At 37.8% G+C, this 24,268-nt stretch overlaps 1 protein-coding gene across 4 annotated transcripts in view; it reads left to right on the top strand.

Moving 5' to 3' along the window:
• The window catches only part of SOAT1 (sterol O-acyltransferase 1), a 66,976-nt gene that overhangs the window by 6,551 nt on the left and 36,157 nt on the right, over positions 1-24,268 (top strand). For 3 of the 4 annotated variants that reach the window (XM_070474011.1, XM_070474008.1, XM_070474010.1), the window contains 3 exons: positions 4,346-4,607; positions 4,961-5,086; positions 21,701-21,759. In XM_070474011.1, coding sequence (XP_070330112.1) covers positions 4,984-5,086; positions 21,701-21,759 — 162 coding nt within the window. In that variant the 5' untranslated portion in view covers positions 4,346-4,607; positions 4,961-4,983. The remainder of the gene's footprint in view (positions 1-4,345; positions 4,608-4,960; positions 5,087-21,700; positions 21,760-24,268) is intronic. The other variant, XM_020868787.2, reaches the window with a different exon arrangement.

Genomic DNA, 24,268 nt, shown 5'->3' with positions numbered 1-24,268 from the left:
TAAGGGAAAGTAAAGAAGGATAATTCGGGATTTTTTGTTTTTAATCTGGGCAAAGACTGATGGCTAGCTCCAGTAACTGAATTGGGAAAGATGGAAGAATGGAGTTGGTGGGAACATCAGTAGTTCACTTTTGGTCCTGTTAAAGTTCGAGATGCCCATAAGACATCTACCTACATAAAGGGGTCCGGTAGGCCTTTGGATAGGAGTCTGGAGCTCAGGGAAGTCTGGGTCTGGTGAGGAGAGAAGGGTATCATAGTGAGTGAACTGATGGTGATCAGAGGGTTAGCCCCTGGAAATTAGAATTATGGACATGGTGCACTTGTTGGTGTCAGTAAGTTCTGGGGGAGGATTTGACTGGGACATAAGAACAGCTTTTTGGAGAAAGAAGGAAGTCTAGGGGCTTGAAGGCCAGAATCTTGGGTCTAGGAACATGGATGTTGAAGTAAAAAAAGTGTGGAAGAGTTAATAGAAGGGAGACAGGAGGAGTGAGTGATGTATTCACATTCTTGGTAAACGAGGGGAGTGATCAGGAGGACAATACATACAAAGAGAAGTATCAGGTGTGATGATCTGACTGATTTTAAGAAAGGGAAGGAGGAACAGTGACTTGGAAATAACAGAAAATGAGGAGGATAACTTCCTCTCCTGTGTTATTAATAATAGAAGGGCAAGAAAAGACTGTGATCTCACATAAAAGGGCAGTGATTCATGCCAGCACCTAGAAACCACTTAGAATTAATGACAGTTTGAATTTTTAACTTTGCAGTAGCTGAAGTAGTCTGCCTGTGTCTAGATTGGTAAGAGAGTGGATTCACAATCCCATCAAAATGAATAGTCAAAAATTCATCTCTCCTTCATCTCACCTGGTTAGAAGGAGTTTCCTTGCTTACACTCTTGCCCTCCTGTGGTCTGCTCTGCACACAGAGGCTGAAGGGATCTATCTGTGTAGAGAAGGAACAGCTGAACTGAGTGTTACTGTAATTTCCTTCCATTTTCTGCCACAGCAGTCATGTACTGTTACTGACACGCATGGCAGGACGAACTCAATTCAGACATCGTCTCATAATCTTGGATTTGGTCAAAATTGAGATGGAGCATAGGTAATAGTTTTCCTTCCTAAATTCTGTGTTTATGACAGTAGCAAAATTTATTAATGTTTTCTTGGAAGCCATATGATGCTTGAGCTGCATTTGAGAAAGTGTGTAATTATGGAACTCTGCCCTCATCTAGCACCTATTAAGAGAAACATGTAGAATTTGAGGGACAATACAACTTTATATTTGTGTCATGTAGCATGCAGGGCGTAGATATGTAGGGATTGCATTTACTTAGTTAATTTTTTAAACTAGGTTGTTAATACACAGCAGAATGCCAACATTTTTTTATCTTTTTGTGTGTGTGCAGTAGTATTTAACTTTCTAGATGAAGGATTCAGGGGTTGGAGGATTTACGTTGAAGATGCGGTACAATAGAGCGGAGACGTTGACTACCTCTTTGTATTGTGATGTCACATCTTGAGCTTTCCCCGCTGTCTTACGGTTCTTTTTTCCTGCTAATGGAGGAAATTGAGGGCAAAGATACTAGTATAGACTATGACATAAAGGTCTTTATGAAGAATTAGTGTTTTCTCCTTTGGCTCACTCCGTTGATCTGTGGCAGTGTAATTGTGCAAACTCAGTACTTGTGCTTTAGCTTGTGAAGTTAGGCTTTACTCTCTAGGTTGATGGTTCCCAGTCTCATCACCAAGGACTCCTTTTAAGTTTTTACTGTTCTACGGGGTACTCAGGCTTAGATATTTTTCCCCTTTTGATTTGTTTAACAGCATTTGTTTGTCAAACTTTTTTTTTTTTTTTTAAACCTCTTACTGATTTCTCAGTTGATACAGTCTCAAGCCACAAGCAAAGTGACATAGTTAGCCTGTATTGCTTGCTTTATGTGACAAATGTGTAGTTGTCTATTTCAGTTTATATTTGAAATATCCAAAGTAGCTTCCCCAGACCCTTAGTCTAGGGGGCCCCCCTCCCCCAATTAAGAGCAATTGTCAATCTTATTGTTGAGTAGAAGGTGTAAAGCTGTTAACAGTGAAGATGGTGCTCATTGGTGGTCTTCCATTGTAGATTTTCCTCTTGATTCTCTTAAGTTTAGAGAACTGTATCGTATTACTCAGAATAATTGGTTGTGATATTAACTGATACGTCACTTTCTGTAATAATATATACCTATCATAGTCCAGATACTTCCCACTAGATTTGGGGAATTCAAAGAGAAAACACCATTTAGTCCCTGTCTTTAAGAAGCTTATGCTGAGTGTAAGAGGCAGATAGTATTGCTCACCGAGTATCTTCGTGTGACAGGATACACAAGGTGCATTTGGGCCACAGAGGAAGGTGAGGTGATCAAAGAAACCTTAGCGGAGATGAGTCAAGGCCACCTGCTGATTAGAGTGAGGCTGGGGAATCCAGTAGTTCTGGTTCTGAATCCCTATTCTGCAGTCCCTGTTTGATTTGGAGTAAACTCAGTCACCTCCCTAAACTGTATTTTGAGACAGGAAGGAGTATATAGGAAGACACGGTGACCAAAGACAATACTGTGGAAATAAAATAGTTGTATTTACTTTAAAGATTATATTGAAATTAAAATAATAATACATGTAAAACATGTAAGGGCTCAAAAGTAAGAGTCCCTATTTTTAATTCTACATTGTTAACCCCTGTATAATTAATTCCTTTTTGAAACATCTTGGTTCTTTTTGCATCTTTTCTTTCTCTCTTCTTTGTCCCTGATTTCTACTTCTTCTTGTCTTACTAGCGGGCATCCCTCAGAGTTTAGTTGTCAGTTCTCTAATCTTTTGCGTTGGAGAATTAGATGTTCTTTTGGCTTCCTCTGTCACTGATACACAAGTGATTTTAAATTTACCAGTTACCCTGACCTCTTCCCTAGGTTTCTCTTCTTAATTGGATCTATTGTTCTCCTAAAATTTCTACTTGGTATGTTGTTGTTTAGTCTCTAGATTGTATCCTTGACCCCTTGGACTGTAGCCCACCAGGCTCCTCTGTCCATGTGATTTTCCAGGCAAGGATACTGGAGTGGTCGCCATTTCCTTCTCCAGGGGATCTTCCCGACCCAGGGATCATATCTTCTCCTTGACAGGTGGATTCTTTACCACTGAGCTACCTGGGACTATTCCATAATTCTGCTTCATTTGTTTGATTTCACACACAAAAAATAGAAGGGAAGTGATCTAGATTTGTCAGATTTTTGCTTTGCCAAGCATTGGTATTTAAGAAAACAATCAAATTCAACGTGTACTTCATTTTGTATGTAAACGGCATTTTAACATAACTGTTTTAAAAGACCATAATGTTATGATTTTAAAATAATGTAGTGAATATTATGTTTTGCTTTAGAGTGCCAAAAACTTCTATGTAGATGAACACTGCTTTGGAGTAAGCATATTATAGTCTTGATATTGATCTGCCTAAAATTTGATTTTGATTATGTTTGTCAGTGCTTAAAATGGCCCACTACTGCCTTAAAAAAGTCCTAATTTGTTAAGTCTTTACAGTTTGACCCCAGCTCTTTTTTCAAGTCTTTTTCTATTATCAAGTTAAGGAAAAAAATCCAAACAGCAGGTGATGTTTGTAGTTTGGATCTGATCCAGGTTCAGATCTGATCCTGCCAGTAGCTTTGTGGTCTTGGACAAGTTACTGTCAGGAGAAGAAGCAAATAGTCCTGGAGCTGCTCTGGTGCAATCGGCTAGGCTTTGGAGTTTCTGTGGGCGAGCCTGGCCCTTGACAGCTAGGTCTTCAGGGTATTCTGTTTAACATAAATGGTTTCACTGAACATCAGCTTTAGACAAGACCATTCTGTCAACATGATGGATCAAGACAGGAATAAGACCATGTAATCATCATGGTTGCCCAAGTCACAAAGAATCCAACATCTCCCTCCCCAGTCTACTGGGAATGATTGTTGCTGTTTTGCTAGTCACAGCTTTAGCCACCCTCTAGTCTGCCTCCTTGTAGAGAAGATTTGTTGGTATACCCAATCATCAAACTGTCCTAACTTTCTGATAACCCTCAAGCCAGAGTGAACTCCTGCTTCTTTGGACTCTGCCCAAAATCACTTAGTCAGATCCCAAGCCCTAAATAAGTCATTTTGAATATTCTCTCCCTGAGATGCCCCACAGTTTCCCATGACACACATTCCTAATAAACTCGTCCAGCCGTTGGTATGTTCCTAGTGTATGCGTGGAAGGCATTGGCCATAACTACCTGGAACCTTATTTTTTCTCATATGTGAACCAGGAGTAATAATAGGATCTTTTTTTTTTTTTTTTTGACAGAATTTTGAAGATTAGACAGAAAACTTAAAGCACCTAGCAGAGTCCTGGTAATTAGTAAAAGTCAACAGAAGTTTGTTTCTTGTCCTCTAGCAAAGTAGTCTGATCAGTCATGGGCCCCTGAGCAGGGCTTACAAGGACCTTGCTTTCACCCTTTCTCACCCGTGGAGTGCTCCGTTCTCCTCCTTCAAGACTCAGGTCACATACCTTCTTTCCTATGAAACCTTTGCACCTCTTAATGATCTCTTCTGTCTCTGCACTTCAGGTATGTATCATTCTTACCACTGACTTGATTGTTTATTGTGTTCTATCCTGTGACATCTTTTAACTTACCCTTTACTTAATTCTTAATTTTTTATGTACTTATGCCTTGTTTTTTCAATGTTTTTTTTTTTTAAGAATGGGGGCTCTGTTTTGAAACCAGCCAATGATTTTACCAAGACTGATTTCTTCATATCTGTTACAGTATCATGTACTCAGAAAATGTTTAAATGTGATTAAAAGTATAACAAAAGGAAGAAAATATATCATTTGTCACTTCCCATTAAATTTGGTGATATTATGAAATTTACCTATGCCATACCCTTAATTTAAAGCTTTTTATATTTTCTTTCCTAGACAGCACGGTAGTGGGTGAAGAGATGTCTCTAAGAAAACGGCTGTTGAAGTCCAGTAACCATGCTGAGGAAGAGGAAGAAGGCCAGAGAGACTGTACAGAGGAGTCACAAGAGACACCTAGTAATGGTGAGTAATTAGCTTTTACTTTTTCTGAGGTGAATTCATGAAATAGGGAGGAAATTCAGTGTTCCCAAATAAGGGTTACCTTCTCCTTAGCTCTTAACTGGCTGTGCTGTGAGGCATGCGGGATCTTAGTTCCCCAACTAGGGATCAAACCTGCATCTCCTGCAGTAGAAGCTTGGAATCCTAACCACTGGACCACCAGGAAAGTCCCTCTTAAGCTCTTAAAAATGGATATGCTGGTGGGTACTGTTAAGTGCAGAGGGGAGAAAGAAATTAAGGAGATACAAAGGAACACTTTGGTTTAGTTGCCAGTCAGAGCCGCTTTCGATGCTGCTTGCGACACTGGTGTGTGAATTGCTGCCCCTCTCATAATAGAGGTGAGCTTTACTGGTGAAAGTGGAGTTTGCAGTGTATGGTTTAGTTTTATTTATTTGGTAACAAAGAAACTAGAAAATAAGCCCTTTTAAAGTGATTCATTGAACATTTTTGGGGTATCTGTTATGTTTTAGACATCATTCATTCATTTTATTCATTTCTTCAGCTACCTAATTCCTATCAGTATTTACTGGTGTTCTGCTAAGTGTTGCAGCTTCAGCAGTGATGGGTACAGATGTGCTTGCCCTTGTGGAGCTCCAAGTTAAGTGAATGAGAACCCCTCTCCCCGCTTTAACATAATTAGATTATTAGAAATAAGTGCTACTAATTACTCTTTTAATAGTTGTAATTAGCATAATGAGCGTAATTAGCAGGGTACATAACCTAGGTAAAAATCTTGGGGGAGAGACAGATGAGGGAATTTTGTTAGTTCTCATGTCCAGGTTTGCTTAGCATGAATACAAAGAAGACTAACACAGTACTTGTCTGTTAAGGTCAAGGTTTATGCTTAAGACTGACAGACTGGTAAACACAACTTCACTTGTTGTTATCTATTGCATCAGGCTATTTTTGCTGTGACATTTGTATAGGTTTGATTTCAGTGAGGATTTGAAATTTGAAGCTTGTTTGGTTAACAAATAAGTGTGGAACTTTTTGAGATGGGTTATCTTTGGCATCCTGAGACTTCTTTCATAAAGAAAAGCTTTTGCTTTTCCTGTTCAAATTTAATTGTAAATTAAATACAGTCACTGGATCAGGAATATAAATGTTGTTGCTTAAGTTTGCATAATGAAGTTTATTGGTTGTTGGACTCTTAATTAGCTATTTATTTATTTTTTATTTATTTATTTTTTATTTATTTATTTTTTAAATTAGCTTTTTATGACATACTTATATTGGTACATGAGCTAGTTTTAGTGTGATTATAAAATGTGAAAATTGTGCAAAATGGTAAGCCAACATTGGATAGAAACCTTCCCCTTTAATGATTTAGGGACTGGGTGCTAATTCACTTTGTTTTTTTGAAACTTTCTGCTATCAGATGATTTTCTCTCTGTGTCTCCCCCCCCCCCTTTTTTTTTAAATAATGTGTTTAAACATGTATAACTTCTACATGTTTTCAGCACACCTTATTGTCTTAGTTCGATTAAGTTTTAATTGGTTCAGATTTTAGTGCAGATAATGAAAATTGAATTATTTAGCCTGAAGCAAGAAGTCTGAGCTCCTCCCTGTTTTAATGTAAGTAATGCCGATCTGAAAATAGTGTTTCTCCATTTACTTTAACATTGATTCACTTTGGGGAGCAAGCAGATGGGTAAAATGTGGCTTGTGAATAGTGAGGGCTTGAACACCATGCCGTGCCTGTCACTGTGGCCTGCCAGCTGGGACCAGGGGTATTTGCATCACCTGGGAGCCTGTTAGAAATCCCCATTGCACACTTAACTGAATAAAAATTTCGTTTTACTAAGATCCCCAGGTGATTCCTGTGTAGGTTAAAGTCTGAGAGACAGCTCTTAAGAGTAGCAGTTCTCAGTTGGGATGTGTTATTAGTCAGAGTTCTCCAGAGAAGCAGAATCAATAGGATATATACACAAACACTTAGAGTTATTACAAGAGACTGGCTCAGATGGAGGCTGTGCTACCCAGACGTAGGATTGCTGGATTCTGTGGTAGCTCTATTTTTAATATTTAGAGGAACTGGCATACTGTTTCCCCTGGCAGCTGCACATTTTGCAGTTCCACCAGTGGCACACAAGGGTTCCAGTTTCATCACATCCACCTGTGCTTACTTGTTTCGTTTTTGGTTGGTTTGTCTGTGCTGGGTCTTCGTCGCTGCAAGGGCTTTTCTCTAGTTGCGGCCAGCACGGGCTACTCTCTAGTTGCTGTGTCTGGGCTTCTTTTCGTGGTGGCTTCTGTTGTTGTGGAACATGGGCGCTGGGGTGCGCAGGCTTCAGTAGTTGCAGCTCCTGGGCTCTAGAGCACAGACTCAGTAGTTGTGGCGCATGGTCGCCAATAGTTGCTCAATAGTTGCTCTGCGGCATGTGGGATCTTCCGGACCAGGAATGAAACTCATGGCTCCTGCATGGGCAGGCAGATTTTTTACCACTGAGCGCCCAGTAAAGCCCTGGTTTGTCTTTTTAGTAGTAGCCATCCTAATAAGTATAGGATGATAGCTCACTGTGGTTTTGATATGCCTTTTTCTCATTTAGTAGTATTGAGCACTTTTTTATGTATCTGTTGGCCATGTGTGGATCTTCCTTGGAGAACTATCCATACCCTTTGGCCATTAAAACTTTTTTTTGTTTTTTAATTTATTTTTTTGGCTACGCTGGGTGTTCATTGCTGTGTGTGAGTTTTCTCTAGTTGCAGCGAGCAGGGACTACTCTTTAATTGCAGTGCATGGGCGTCTCATTGTGGTGGCTTCTCTTGTTGCAGCTTTAGAGCCCGCAGGCTTGGTAGTTGTGGCACATAGGCTTAGTTGCCGCATGGCATGTGGAGTCTTCCCGGACCTACACTGTACTGTAAACTAGTAAATGTGCATTATGTCTTAAAAAAAGACAAGGTACATACATTAATTTAAAAAGCCTTTAATTTAAAAAGCGCTAGACATAGTGCTGAAGACTTCTTGCAATGCAGTGGGTGCATGTTTTATCCCTGGTCAGGGAGATAGGATCCCACATGCCTGTCGGCAGAAAGCCAAACAGAAGCAGTATTGTAACAAATTCAATGAAGACTTTAAAAATGGTCCACATCAAAGAAAAAAGGAATCTTAAAAAAACCTTATTAAAAAAAAATGCTAACCATCATCTGTTTTTCTCAAGTTTTCTTCTTCCAGCAGTAACATGAAAGATCACTGATCACAGAGCACCATAACATATAACAATAACCATAACTATTGTATTAATAGTGGAAAATTTGAAATATTGCGAGAGTTGCCAGAATATGACAGAGGCATGAAGTGAGCAGATGCTGTTGGAAAAAATAGTGTTGATATCTTTGCTCAGTGTACAGTTGCTGCAAACCTTCAATTTATAAAAACAAAACCGAAACCCTGTGATATCTGCAAAGCACAGTAAAATGAAGTATATTTGTATTTGGGTCTTCTTTAATGTCTTTCAACAATGTTTTATAGTTTTCAGTTTGGAAGTTTTACACTTTTAAGTTATTTCTGAATATTTTGTTCCTTTTGCTGCTATTGTAAGCAGAATTTTCTTAATTTCATTTTCCAATCATTTGTTGCTAATGTAAAAATACAGCTTGTTTTTGTATATTGATACTGTATCCTTCAACCTTACTGAACTCATTTATTAGCTGTGAGGATTTTTTGTGTGTTTTATGCTATTTTCTATATACAAGATCATGGCATCTGGACATAAGAGTTAGTTTTATTTCTTAATTTTCAATCTACATGCCTTTTGTTTCATTTTCTTACCTAAATGCACTTGCTAGAATTTCCAGTAAAATCCTGAATAGACTTGGCAGGAGTGCACATTGGGCATTCTTGGGTTGTTTCTGATCTTAGGAAGAAAGCTTTTAGTTTTTCCGATACTTAGCGTTAGCTGTGGGTTCCTGCAGGTACCCTTTATCAAGTTGAGAACATTCTCTATCTTTCTATTAATTTATAGATAGTACCTATTCTTCACTGCCTTTTATTTTGCTACATTGTTCATTTGATAGCTGGTTAATGAGTAAAGGTAATATGATAACTGGGGCTTCCAAGGTGGTTCATTGGTAAAGAATCTGCCTGCCAATGCAGGAAATGCAGGTTCAGTCCTTGGGTCTGGAAGATCCCCTGGAGGAGGAAATGGCAACCCACTCCAGTATTCTTGCCTGGAATATTCTATGGACAGAGGAGCCTGGCAGGCTACAGTCCATGGAGTTGGGAAGAGTTGGACATGACTCAGTGACTTGAGCATACATTAATAATAGCTACTGATAGTTTATCATATATCAGGCACTATTTTAAGTGTTTAACAAATATTAACTTGGTTAGTAGACTTCTAGTTTTATTTGATTTTAGGGTTCTTTGCGATACATGTGTAAATGTTTGAACAGAGAGAACAACCTGCCTTATGTAAAAATTGAGTCTCTTGGCAAAAATATATGAAAAAAGGTGAATATCATTGTTACTGTGTAATTTGGCAACTTCATTCAGTTTATGCATCTAATCATAAAACTGACTGGTCTAGGTAGAGCTTTGATCAACTAAGTAGATTGAGAACACATCTTTTCCTCTTAGGGTAAAACCAAAACATGTTTGTTTTAGAAAGTGCAGATGAACAGAAGTTCAAGTGTCTGTAATTTTTTTCCTTGGATGTATTCCTAGAAATTGTTCTTATTTATTTATTTATTTATTTATGCAGGGTCCTAGTTCCCTGACCAGGGATTGAACCTATTCCCTCTGCAGTGAAAGCACAGAGTCTTAACCACTACACTGCCAGAGAAGTCCCTAGAAATTGTTTTTAGGTCAGTGGGAATACATGCTCATAAGATTTTTGGGCTGAGTGTTGCTAAATGGCCCTCCGGAAGTATTGCACTCGAAGTAGCAATATGAGAGGCTTATTGCTTCAGCCTTTCTTCAGTCATGGATGTTATAACCTTTTGAATAAACTCTGGCATTTGAGAAATGACAGATTCCACTTTACTGAAAAAAGGCTTTGTACAATGAGGCATAATTACCAGCAGCAATCAAGTTATTGAATATGAATTAGTACTTTTTATAGCTTTTAAGGTCAAAAGAATAGTTAACAGTCCTATGTTAAAAAAAGGAATTAAATAAATACAGTGACTAAATGGTATAGGAGACCACCTGCAGTGGGAGTAGGGGGAACATTGCTTTCGAATGGAGGGGAGTATCTCACAGAGGAAGTACAATTTCATCTTGATCTTTGAGGAGGAAACTGGGAAGGGGCTTTTAAGAAAGCCAGCTAGAAAGGAATGGGTTTCAAAGGTATAGAGTTAAGACTCTACAGTGTTACGTGTGTGGTGTTTTGTTCGCTTTTGGAGAGGATTGTGGGGTGAGAACGTAGTTCAGAGATGGCTTTGTGGTGTTTTTATTTTTCTTTTACAGACAGGAGGACAAAATTGGGAAGGCAGAAGGAAGTCAGAGGATGGGGGTTGGAGTCTAACTGACTGTATATGCGGTCATTGATTGACTGACTGGGTTGGTTCGGTCAGTGAATAGATTGTTCAATAAAGTTCTTGGTGAAAATGAAAAATATGTGTTACTTTTACTTAAAACCGAACAAACTTCTTGGTCAACCCAGTACCTATGTGGGTGACTTACAGCCGTCAGACATACTTAGATTTTTTTTTTCTTAGGCAGAACCAAGGAGAGCAACTGTTAAAGTATTCTTTCATTCAGTTCAGGAAGGTATTCGTTTATCTTCTTGCTGATGGTGCTGGCAGCTCTTCTGTCGCAGATCCTAAAGTAGATTTAGGAACTCCCTGCTATATAATACATCAGCTGGGAATTTTTTAATCTATGTCAAACCTTCTAACATTTCTATTAAAAGTTATCTCTGTTGATTTTAAAATAACGTTATATGTATGATATGGTAAAAGTTTAATGGTAATAGGACCAATTCTCTCATTGTGTATATGGGCAACCCATACAGTTGATACAGGTGTGGTGACAAAAAATAAACCAAAGTTAGCTCTGGTTGAGTAGTATAGTTCAGGGTTATTTCAGTTATAGGATAGAAATCTGTTTATAGCTTAAAAATTATAGACCAGATGAGATTGGTATGTCCACTTATTGCCTTTGCAGTTTACCTATAATATACCTTTAAGATTTCAGTCTGTTGTCCTCATGATAGATTGGGGCTATTTCCTCTTCAATTGTCCTTGTTAAAGAAGTAAAAGACAGTTTGATTTAATTAAGAAACAAATTGCTAAACTGTGTTTATTAATTTTAAAATTTGAAGTAATATATGCTCTTTTTTAAAAAATCAAATATAGAAAGTTATAAAGTAATAATTCTTCCCTTAAGTAATCATGTTTTGCTTTTCTGTTTTTTCCTACTTGTGGGATCATATTTGGGATCTTTTCTGCAATTTGCTTTCTAAACTTAGTCTTTTTAATTCAATATACGTAAGTGAAATTGTCTTAAAAGTGTGTGTGTAGCATTTCTGTTGCACATTGAAAATTGCTCAGTCCGACATTTTGCAGCCCCATGGACTGTGGCCTGCCAGGCTCCTCTGTCCATGGAATTCTCCAGGCAGGAGTACTGGAAGGGGTTGCTGTTCCCTTCTCCAGGGGATCTTCCCGATCCAGGGATCGAACAGGGTCTCCTGCATTGCTGTCAGGTTCTTTACCGTCTGAGCTACCAAAGAGCCCTGTTGCACAAGTGCTTAGTAATTTGACTTGTCCCTTTTGGGTGGACATCTGGGTTGCTTCCATGAATTTAGATTATAAAAAGTGCTGCAGAGAACATCCTTGCAACCATGCCCTTGCTTACTTATACTTGTAGGATACATTCTTTAAAGTGAAATTGCAGGATCAAAGAGTTTTTTCTTTTAAAACTTAGGTATTACTGTCTTTCTTAAAAATGTTATACCTGTTTATACTGCCATCTATATTGTTTCCCTGTACTCTTGTTAATATGTCTTGCTAATCTTTTTTTAAGCTTGATAATTTGAGGGGTGAAAAACAGTATCATATATAGCATAAATTTGTTCTTAAGACTTATGAGGCAGAAAACTTTTTCCGTATATTTACTATATTTTTTCTTCAAAAGCACTGTCCGTTATTTTTTGCCCATTTTTATTCCCTATCAGATGGCTGTTATTTTTCTTTTATTTTTGTGAAGAGTTCTCTCTATATTAAGGAAGTTACTCCCTTTGACTGTCAGGTACTATGAGTATTTTAACTGTTTATCTTTTGACTTTGCTGATAGTGTGCATGTTTAGTTTTTATGTAATCACATAATTCTTGTATTGCTTTTAGATATCTTGTCATGCTTAGAAATCATCCAAGATTATGAAAAAGGAAAATGGATGATTTTTTTTTTTTTTTTTTTACCTTTATGGGTTTCTTAAGATTCAAATACTTGATCCATCTGGAATTTATTTTTAATAATAAGTGAGCTGGGATCTAATTTTACAGTTTTTTGAAATGGTTACCCAATTGTTTGAACATTATTTATTAAATCTCCTTTTCTGTATAATACCTATCACCCTCATTTCTAGTTCAGCTTCCATTTCTCTGCAGTAGTATAGATGTGACTAGTAGAGAATTTTGAAAGGTTTTTTGAGGTCAGTGGAGCAATAGAGGATTTAGATGAATTATACTTTTTTTTTTTTTAATCTCTCCCTTTGCTTCTGAGATTGATAAATGATTGATTCTTTCAAGGACTGTTCCTAAACCCATCCATCCTGTGCACATAGAGATGGCTTTCCCATCATGGTTTTAGATTATATATATCTCTGTGGAGAGCAAGGTGAAGTTGGGATGAAGGTCTTCTGTGGTATAGTCAATGAGAAGTTTTTAGAAAACAACCAGGATTTTAAAGTGAGTTTGAACTTCTCTAAGAAGTAAAAACCTGCTGTCAGTGCCTACGCTTTAGCTAATTCTGTACTTTGCCACAAGGATACAAAGAAAACACTAGCTAAAAGAAGTGAAACTTGAAAAATGGTTATTAGTCACTACCTTGTACTCTTTAGTCATCTTTAAGAATTTAGTCACTATAAGCAGCACCTGATTTTTTAAATTGTAACTAATTAATTTTTAAAAACTTTTTACTTTGTATTGAGGTATAGTCCATCAACATTGCTGTGGTAGTTTCAGGTGAACAGGGAAGGGATTCAGCCATATATATATATATACACACACACACATATGTACATACATGTATCCATTCTTCCCCAGGCACTCCTCCCATCCAGCTGCCACATAACATTGAGCCAAGTTCCAAGTGCCATACAGTAGGTCCTTGTTGGTTATCCATTCTAAGTATAGCAGTGTGTACATGTCCTTTCCAAACTCCCAAACTATCCCTTCTCCTGATTGAAATTTCCCCCGGCAACCGAAAGTTAGTTCTCTGTAAGTTTGTGAGTCTGTTTCTGTTTTGTAAGTAAGTTCATCTGTATCACGTTTTAGATTCTACATACCAGTGATATCATAGGCTGTTTATCTTTCTGACTTAGTATGATAAGCTCTAGGTCCAATCATGTTGCTGCAAATGGGATAATTTCATTCTTTTTTATGACTGATCAATTTTTTTTTTCCTGATCTCTACAGCTAGAGATCAGAAGATGGGTTTTACTTCAAGCTCATTTATTTACTGGCCATGGGACTGTGGGCAAGATGGTAGTGTCTTTGAACCTTATTTCTTTGTTTTGAGAATAGAAATGACACCAACTGTCCTTTATTTACTTGTTTGTTTCTGGCTGTGCTGGGTCCTGGTTGCTGCACGGGCTTTTGTCCAGTTCCGGTGAGCAGGGGCTACTCTCCAGTGGCGGTGCGTGGGCCTCTATACGGTGGCTTCTCTTGTTGCAGCTTCTGGGCTCCAGAGCACAGACTCAGCAGCCATGGCGCGTGGGCTCAGGTGTGCCTCTGCACGTGGGATCTTCCCAGATCAGAGATCAAACCATGCCTCCTGCATTGGCAGATGGATTCTTCACCACTGAGCCACCAGGGAAGCCCCTAGCTATCTTCTTATCTCACTGGGTTGTTAGAAATAATAAATGTAATGAGGTATGATCAATATTTTATAAATATTGAAATTTTGCAGCAAGTTTTTTTTTTTTTTTTTTGGCCCTACCACATGACTTGCAGGATATCTGTTCCCCAAGTGGGAGTTGAACCCGGGGCTTGTCAGTGAAAATCCAGAATCCTAACCACTAGGCCTCCAGGGAACTCCTGGCAGCAAGTTTAATGAGGATGAGGATTTGGAAATTTGGAGACCATAGTGACTCCAGAAAAGGAGGAGTTACAAAAACAGATTGGGGATGAGTTACTAGTGAGAAAGTGAAGGTAGAAAGTATACATAACTTTTCTAGGACATTTATTGAAAAGAATAGCATGGTTGGGTCACAAAAGATGAGGTTCATTGGAAAGAGCTGCCATTTGTTTCCAAAGGGCATTGTTTCCAAAATTTCAGTTATTTTTAATTTTGGCATTATCTCTGTACTGTATTTACTGTTAGAAAATTTCACTGAAAAGGACTCTACTACAAAGCCACAGTCATCAAGACAGTATGGTACTGGCACAAAGACAGAAATATAGATCAATGGAACAGAATAGAAAGCCCAGAGATAAGTCCACGAACCTATGGTCACCTTATCTTCAACAAAGGAGGCAAGGATATACAATGGAAAAAAGATAACCTCTTTAACAAGTGGTGCTGGGAAAACTGGTCAACCACCTGTAAAAGAATGAAACTAGAACACTTTCTAACACCATACACAAAAATAAACTCAAAATGGATTAAAGATCTAAATGTAAGACCAGAAACTATCAAACTCCTAGAGGAGAACATAGGCAAAACACTCTCCGACATAAATCACAGCAGGATCCTCTATGACCCACATCCCAGAATTTCAGAAATAAAAGCAAAAATAAACAAATGGGACCTAATGAAACTTAAAGCTTTTGCACAACAAAGGAAACTATAAGCAAGGTGAAAAGACAGCCCTCAGATTGGGAGAAAATAATAGCAAACGAAGCAACAGACAAAGGATTAATCTCAAAAATATACAAGCAACTCCTCCAGCTCAACTCCAGAAAAATAAATGACCCAATCAAAAAATGGGCCAAAGAACTAAACAGACATTTCTCCAAGGAAGACATACAGATGGCTAACAAACACATGAAAAGATGCTCAACATCACTCATTATCAGAGAAATGCAAATCAAAACCACAATGAGGTACCATTATACGCCAGTCAGGATGGCTGCTATCCAAAAGTCTACAAGCAATAAATGCTGGAGAGGGTGTGGAGAAAAGGGAACCCTCTTACACTGTTGGTGGGAATGCAAATTAGTACAGCCACTATGGAAAACAGTGTGGAGATTTCTTAAAAAACTGGAAATAGAACTGCCGTATGACCCAGCAATCCCACTTCTGGGCATACACACCAAGGAAACCAGATCTGAAAGAGACACATGCACCCCAATGTTCATCGCAGCACTGTTTATAATAGCCAGGACATGGAAGCAACCCAGATGCCCATCAGCAGACGAATGGATGAGGAAGCTGTGGTACATATACACCATGGAATATTACTCAGCCATTAAAAAGAATTCATTTGAATCAGTTCTAATGAGATGGATGAAACTGGAGCCCATTATACAGAGCGAAGTAAGCCAGAAAGATAAAAACCATTACAGTATACTAACACATATATATGGACTTTAGAAAGATGGTAACGATAACCCTATATGCAAAACAGAAAAAGAGACTCAGATGTATGGAACAGACTTGTGGACTCTGGGAGAAGGCGAGGGTGGGATGTTTCAGGAGAACAGCATTGAAACATGTATATTATCTAGGGTGAAACGGATAACCAGCTCAGGTTGGGTACATGAGACAAGTGCTCGGGCCTGGTGCACTGGGAAGACCCAGAGGGATCGGGTGGAGAGGGAGGTGGGAGGGGGGACTGGGATGGGGAGTACATGTAAATCCATGGCTAATTCATATCAATGTATAACAAAAACTACTGTAATGATGTAAAGTAATTAGCCTCCAACTAATAAAAATTAAAAAAAAGAAAAAGAAAATTTCACTGAAAAGTCCTCCTCCTAAGCAATAAATTCTGTGAAGGCATAGGCTTGTTTCAGTTACATATTTGTTTCTAAAATGTTAAGTAAACATGTACTACTTGACAAAAATTCACAGATTTGATTTTGAGTACCACTGATGACATCCATATCATAATTTCAGCAAATTTTTAAAGACTACATTGGCTCTGAGTGTAATGTGGGTGGTATAAATGAGTCAATGTGTTGAATGATTTGAATAGTTTCTCACAAGACTTATAAAAAGGATCAAGGCAATAGTTTAAAGGGTTAGTCTTGAAAAAGAGATGGGCTGCCCTTTTCTCTGACTCAGGAGTAGTGGAGAAGAGGATTAAAGATAGTGAACATTAAAATACAAGACATTTCAGGAGTTGGTACCTAAGAAGATCAATTGAAGATAAGGCTGCCTGGTAAGGTTGGGACTTGAAAAAGGTGGAAAATGTTTGGATCTATGCTTGTGATGAATGTTACAGAAATTCATCAAGAGGCAAAGACAGATACTACATTTTTTATTACAGGCCTGGTTAAGACTTCACAGCATCAGTTTATATAGTGGACCTATTTTATGTATTATTTCTGCAAGGTGTGGCAATTTAAAATCAGAAAAAGCAGATAGACAATATCTGGGATTGGGATATGGCTTGGCAGGTCCAGGAAATTGGTGGTGGTGATAAGGAAAGGATGGAAATAATGACAGAGGGTTAGTAACTCTCGACTGGGTAAGAAAACTGGGAAAGCAAGAGAGTAATTTCCATCAGAAGAAAATCTGTTTCCTTGTTTCTCTTTAGAGCAATGAAATCTTTTCTAGAAATTGTCCAACAGACGTCTCATGCCTCATTGGCCAGAACTAGGTTATAAATTATGCTGTCTTCCCTTTGCCTCTTTACTCTTTTCTACCCTATTTAGAGTCCATAGCATCAGCCTCCCAGGGCACAATCCAGTGGCTCCTGTGCCCTCTTGTTCATGGTAGAGTTTGGTCATGGTTGGGTTGGGCAGCACTGATAGGAGATCCAAGGGCAGAGAGTAAGAAGTGTTTTTGTAACGTCAGTTCCCTTTGGGCTGGGTAACCATCACTTCTGTTCAGTTCTTTCCAGAGTGTTCTCTTTGGCTTTCCTTGGCTTTTCAGGATGAGCGACTGAACTGAACTGACTGAACAGCTTTCTGGTTGTGTGTTCCTAGCCCTAAAATCTACGCCATCTTTCATTGTTTTTCTTAAATTTGTTGACACATTTATAAAAAAGTTCCTTCTAGACTCTTCTCAGTAAATGTAAGTGGGCCATCTCTGAGTACTCATGCCCATTCTTGAATCAGTCTTTGGCAAGGTGACTGAAACACATGCCCTTGTGAGGGAAGCACCAACCTTGTTCACCATAGTCACATGAGATTATAAAAAGTAACTGCATATCTGTTAGCTGGACACAGTAAATTTAGCCCTCTAGAACAGAAGTTGTTATACACAACCACTTTCATTCATTTATGCCTGTAGTGCTTCTGGACTATATGGCCCCCACAGCCTAAATTTCTCTCTGGCCCATTACAGAAAAAAATTGCTGATCCCCGATTGAGAACTATACTGTTCAGTATGGTCCAGTTGAACACTTGAACCGTTGCTAGTCCGAACTGATATACTTCTATAGTTGTAAAATACATACCACGTTTCAAAGACTCACTTGCACCTGTGTTTACTTTTTCATGTGGCTCCTAGGAAATTTTAAAGTACATATGTGGTTCACATTTATATATCTGTTGGACAGCTTTGATCTAGAAAGTAACTGGTAACCTAGAAAGTAAGGAATTAAAAGCTGCCCTTTAGTAAAAGCCTCTGTTAAGTACAATAGGCTTCCTAGGTGATGCTAGTGATAAAGAACCCACCTGCCAGTGCGGGAGCCATAAGTACAGGAAGTATAGTATGTAAAGCTGAGAGAGCTTGGCACCTAGAGGCATTTGACTCACGGTCAAGTCCCAGAAGACCCAAGTCCTTACAAGTCTTCATGCTGTTTCCATTGCCTGAGATAATCTTTCCTAGTACCTGTTCACTGTGATTTTTCCTTATCGTTTGAGACTCAGTTCAAATATCAAATATTGACTTCCTCTGCAAAAGCTCACTCCACCCTGACAGTTCCACAGTCCTTCTGTGTATTGTAGTTATCTGTGTTTGCATATTTCTCCTGAGATCCTAAAGGAGGGGGCGGTTGAAATACATGCCTAGTACTGTATGTATTGGATTCTTAGAGGATTTTTACATAGTGAGTGAATATATAATTGAGTGAATAAATGAGTTACTAATTTAATAAGTTTGGTTATTTGTCTTTTCCTTCTGGGTAACACTGGCAATTAATTTGGCCTAGTCATGTAAGCATAAGATTTTACGAGTCAGATTTAGTGAAAAGTCGTGAAGAAGCAGCCCAGGTAGAAAAGCAGAACTTTCTGGAGCTGTTTAGTGTAGGCTCCAGTGCTCTCATTTCCATTTTAATATCAATAAAAGTATTATAATAGCATGGTACAATAAATGATCTTTTTTTAAACATAAAGATTATAGTGCAGTCTCTTTGTTTTTAAAGGTGCTAATTTTAGGAGGGGCTTCATCAAACTGGTTCAAATTAGACTTTTGATACTTTAGGAAGTGCGTTTTTAAATATTCAGTTCAGTGTTATAGATTCTACAAGTGTGGGGTAGTATTCATGAAGATAAATGTCACAAGCCTGATTTCTTAGAAATCAGTAGGTTAGGAAAAAAAAAATCTAGAATAGCTTTCTGTAAGGATTTATCTTTGGGTCTACTAGTAGGTATTAACAGTTTATGATCAGTTAACAGTAATATTAATGATTTAGATATTTCAGACACTGCAAGACACTCAGTCCTTGTTTATCACTACTTCAAAGTCAACATTTTAGAAATTTAGAAGCCTTGAGTTTATTCAGGTGGTTATATAGGTTATATAGGTCTTTAAATCATTGGATATTCACTTTTATGGCGTTATTCTTTTGATTTTTATGACATTTCAGTTTTGGTGGATAGCAGGAAAGCAATTTTCTTCTGAATGTTATATGAGGTTAATTTGAGGTGAAAGAAAATGAATTGTTAATGTATTTTTCTCTGACTTTATATAACTTTATTGTCACTTGGAGTGGGGCCTTCAGAGATTCTAGTTTAACTGGGAAAAACTTTCCCAGCTTTCCAGTCCCTGACTCATCAAAACCAATTTGAAATGGTGGTGATGTTATTTATGGATAGACATATTCCTTTTGGAAGTGATGCGCAAGTAGTGAGAATTAGTCTCTGGTGTTTTCTTCCTCATCTCCCTGTGGTCGTTAGTTGAAGGGAAGAAGCTTCTGTATTCATTTATTTAGGAATCCATGGTCTGATCATAGATAGTAGAGAGCTAAATAAAAGTATTTTTTACTACCGCTGGAAAAATCAAGTGAATATTTGTTTTACCTTCATATTTCTTACCTAATAAGTTACCAGTTTGAGAATATCTTCCAAATTTATCATCTGTTCACTCCCAGCGCCATTGGCAGGCAGTATTATTTCTTGTCAGGATTTATAGCATTTCACTTCTGTGACTCTTTCTTTCTCTCTTGCCAGAGAGTGGACTTTTCTAGTATCAGATCAGTTACTCTTTTGCTTAAAATTCTTAATTTCCTCAGAGCTGTTGTGATACAGACCCTTCACAGTATGACCTCCAGCCTCCTTCCCAGTCATAAATTCTACCATTTTCAACAATTAAAGGTATTACTGCACAGTCTTCTGGCTTCTTCTGTTGTTGGTATTGATGAGTCAATACTCAGCATAATTGCAGTTTTCTTGAAGGTGATATTTTCTTTCTTGTTGCTTTCAAAAGCCTTTTGTAGTTTGCTTTAAAATAAACCTCTGTGTAAAAGATACATTTAAAAAACCTCTGTATTATACAGTTTTACTATCATAAATCTTTACTCAGCTTGGGATTCTTTAATCTTCCTTTGAGCTCTGGCATTTTTTTAACACTTCTGGAAAGTTTTTAGCCATTATTGCTTCAAGTTTTTTCTCTAATTTTAGGGCTTTTATTAGATATATTTTGGACCTTCACATTCTGCATGCCTTTTTTCCCAAGTTGATTATTGTGAAAAGATATAAATAAATAGGGGATTAAATAAGTTTTATTTCAGCCATAAAAATAGAATAGTAGACCAGTAAAATTGATGTAGAAGACTATGTAATGACATGCAAATATTAACAATATAACATGAAAACAGTATGCATAATGACCCCATTTTTATGATATGTATATTTATAATGTTTCATATTATTATTTGATTTTACCAAAGTAAAAGAACAGATGATATTTACCAAAATATTAGTTACTCAAACACCATAGGGTAGTGGTGATTTTGTTAGATTTTTTGGGGGGCAGGGGGTTTGGATTTTTAAAAATTTTCTATAAATGGGAACAGGGAGTCTGTTTTCATTTCTCTTGTGTATTACCTAGGAGGTGGAATTTCTGGCTCATACGATAATAACTCAGTGTTTACTTTTTGAGGACGTTCCAGAGTTTTTCAAAAGCACTACATTCTCAGCAGCAGTGTGGGAGGGTTTTAATTTCTCTATATCCTGGTCAAAATTTTTCCTCCTCACTTAAACTGTTTTATTTGTACCAAGTAGTTCCACTCTTACAAACTTCATTTTTACAAGTATGTATTAACACTTCTCTAACTGTATGATGGAACAGCTGTTACATCCAGTCCCTGAAATAGCTCTCTTCTCAAAATTTCGTGCTGGTATAGCTCCTTCTAGCTTTACTGAGATAATTGACACATAACATTGTGTAAGCTTACGGTGTACAGTGACCAGCACTTAGAGCCATCCTGCTGGGTGTAAAGGAATATTTGTTTGTGGTTTTGATTTGCATTTTCTTGATGGCAGTTAGGTTGAGCATCTTTTCAGATGGTATCAACCGTTTGTGTATCTTTTTTGGAGACATGTCTGTTCAGACACTTAAATTGGACTGTTTGTCTCTTCCATTGAATTGTGAGAGTTGTTTACGTATTCTGTATGCAGGTTCCTGATCAGATTTGCAAGTATTTCCCCTATTTTGTGTCTTTTAACTTTCTTGATAATGTCCCTTGAAGCAGAAAAGATTTTTAAAAAAATTTTTAGTGAAATCCAACTTATCTAATTTTTCTGTTGTTGCTTGTACATTTTACTAGTGATAGTTAAAGGATCCATTCAGACAATCTAATAACCTGTTATTGTCAGAATTGGATCTTGTAGCATCTTATGATTAATACAGTTGTAAGCATGGTGTGTACCTACAGTAGTTTTTTTTTTTGTCAGCTTACCATTTTTATGTATAAATTTTCTTCTATTTATATTGCCCATGCTTCCTTTTTAAAAGTTGTGTTATATTCTGTGGTTTTACTAAAGTTTGTACTTGTCATTTTTTGCTTGTTTTTTAAGTTCATGATTTAAATAATGCTGATAGGTAGCTCTCGTGTCTAAAAACTACATTTTTTCTTTCCTTAGGTCGGGTTGATTTAAAACAGTTGATATCAAAGAAGATACAGTTGACAGCAGAGGCAGAGGTAAGTAATTCTCTCTTCCAGAAACAAAAATGTAGAGTTTTAGAGTAAAGGGTTTTATTTGGTGCAGTTTTTAATGCTAAACTGTTCAAAGAACTATTTACTTTTCTTATCAGTTGACATCCTGTGATGAACAGGAAAATAAGATCTACCATCTTGTCATTCTGCCTAAGAACCAGATTATCATTTTTTTCCTCTGCTACCATCCATCTGTCACAGTATCTGGCTTTTACCAGTAAAACTCAGTTTTTGTGAACATGGTACAGTTGATGCTTATATAAGTGCTTGTGTAGGTACTTTATGAAAGTATCTGTCATGGTTCATAGTAAATAATGGGCCTTCAATAAACATTAAATCTGAAACTAGAGATTCCCTGTTAGGAATGTAGAACAAATAGTAATATCAATTTGCAAACAACATTAAGAGATTTCAGGGAATTCCTCAGTGGTCCAGTGGTTAGGACTCAATGCTTTTGCTGCTGTGACCTGGGTTCACTCCCTGATCAGGGAACTAAGATTCTGCAAGCTGCTCAGTACAACCGATAAATAAGTAAGTAAACAAACAAAGACCTTTCAGGCAAGGGAAACAGTTCTACAAGTTTGATTTCACCAGAGCCCTCAGGAAATCTGGAGGACAAAGAACACTGAAAAAAATGAAGGACGGGTGGTGGTACAGTGGAGAAGAATCCGCCTGCCAGTGCAGAGGACATGGTTCAGTCCCTGGTCCAGGAAGATGCCACATGCCGCAGAGCAACTCAGCCCATGCGCCACAACTGTTGAGCTCATGTGTTGCAACTCCTGAAGCCTGTGAGCCTGGAGCCTCTGCTCTGCAATGACGAGTAGCCCCGGCTCGTGGCGGCTAGAAAAAGCCTGCCTATATCAACAATAACCCAGTGCAGCCAAAAATAATAATTCATTAAAAAAAATCAACTACTATGTGTGCCTGAATGTAAGTTGGCTTCAAATGCAAGGCAGACAGACTCCCTTTCTCCCAGTAAGATTACTTCCAAATTGATTAGCCAACCTGAATATATAAATGTCCAGTGATGTAGATGAAATAGCCCTGTTTTCATTTATTAATTAGTCACATGTGCATGCGCACATAAACACATTTATATTGTTGTTTAGTTACTAAATTGTATCTTTGCGATCCCGTGAACTATAGCCTGCTGCCTCCTCTGGCCATAGGGTTTCCCAGTCAGGAATACTGGAGTGAGTTTCCATTCCCTACTCCAGTGGATCTTCCCAACCCAGGGATCAAACTCGCACTTCCTACGTTGGCAGGTAGATTCTTTACCACTGAGCAACTAGAGAAGCCCCCTACAAGGTGGGGGGGGGCGGCGGGGCTCTGCCTTGAATTTGAAGTCAACTTGCATGCATTTGGCCTTCCCTGGTGGCTCAGACAGTAAAGAATCTGCCTGTAGGTTTGATCCCTGGGTTGGGAAGATCCCCTGAAGAAGGAAATGGCTACCCACTCTAGTATTCTTGCCTGGAAAATTCCATGGACAGAGACTGACTGCCTATAGTCCATAGGGTCGCAAAAAAGTCAGACACGACTGAGCAACTAACACTTTAACTTTTTTCACTTACATGCGTTTATATAGAATACTTTAGATTTTTATCTTATTTTGTAAAATAGTATATATCTAAGATAAAAACAGATACGTAAGATATGCAGGGCATAGCTTGAGCAGAGGTATGGAGGTAAGCAACTTAAACTGTATCTTGGAAATGACACTTGATTGACATCTGTGCCCCTGGTGGAGTATGATAAAATAAAATTTGGGCTAGATTGTAAGGCATTTTTTTCCTCTGCCTTCATGCCCTTATTCATGAAGCTCTTTCTGCGTGAAATTTTCTTTAACTTTCTACCTTCACCAATCAAGATCCTATATATTCTTTAAATTCTCACTCAAATGCTGGTGCTTCTGAAGTTTTCGGAAACCCCAGCTTGAAATGTTATCCATCCTACTTTATACGTCTAAGTTCTTCGTTTATGCCGTTAGCATATACTCTATAATTGTTATACACTGCTTTGTTCTGAATGAATCACCAAAATTCCTCTGGTGAACTTACAGACAATTTAACTTAGGAGTGTTTTGATTGGCAATTTGGTATCAAATGAGATTGAACATCTTGCCATTATTAATGAATTAGAATGTTTCTGAGGGAGATGTATTAGGAATGCTATACTGATTGAAGAAACTATCGAGTTTGAAGATGAGACCACATTGGAAGCTCCTGTAATATTTTTAATAGTCTAGTGACTAAACAGGGGCAAGGAGGAGAAGGAAACCACATTTAGAAGTCCTGTTGTAAAAAAAAAAGAAGTCCTGTTGGGTGCTAGGCCTTAAACTAGGTAATTTATATATGTAACCTTATTTACTTAAATTCTCCCTTTCATAACAATGTCTAACTGGTTATATTTTTTTGTTGTTTTCTTTTATTGGTTACACTCACTAATGTGAAATGACCATTGAGATGGCAGGTATGTGAATATTTTTCAGTCTTGA

Source organism: Odocoileus virginianus, chromosome 11 (assembly GCF_023699985.2).
Source record: "Odocoileus virginianus isolate 20LAN1187 ecotype Illinois chromosome 11, Ovbor_1.2, whole genome shotgun sequence".
Taxonomy (NCBI): domain Eukaryota; kingdom Metazoa; phylum Chordata; class Mammalia; order Artiodactyla; family Cervidae; genus Odocoileus; species Odocoileus virginianus.
Note: the sequence above shows the minus strand (reverse complement) of the source record. Positions and strands in the feature narration are given on the sequence as shown.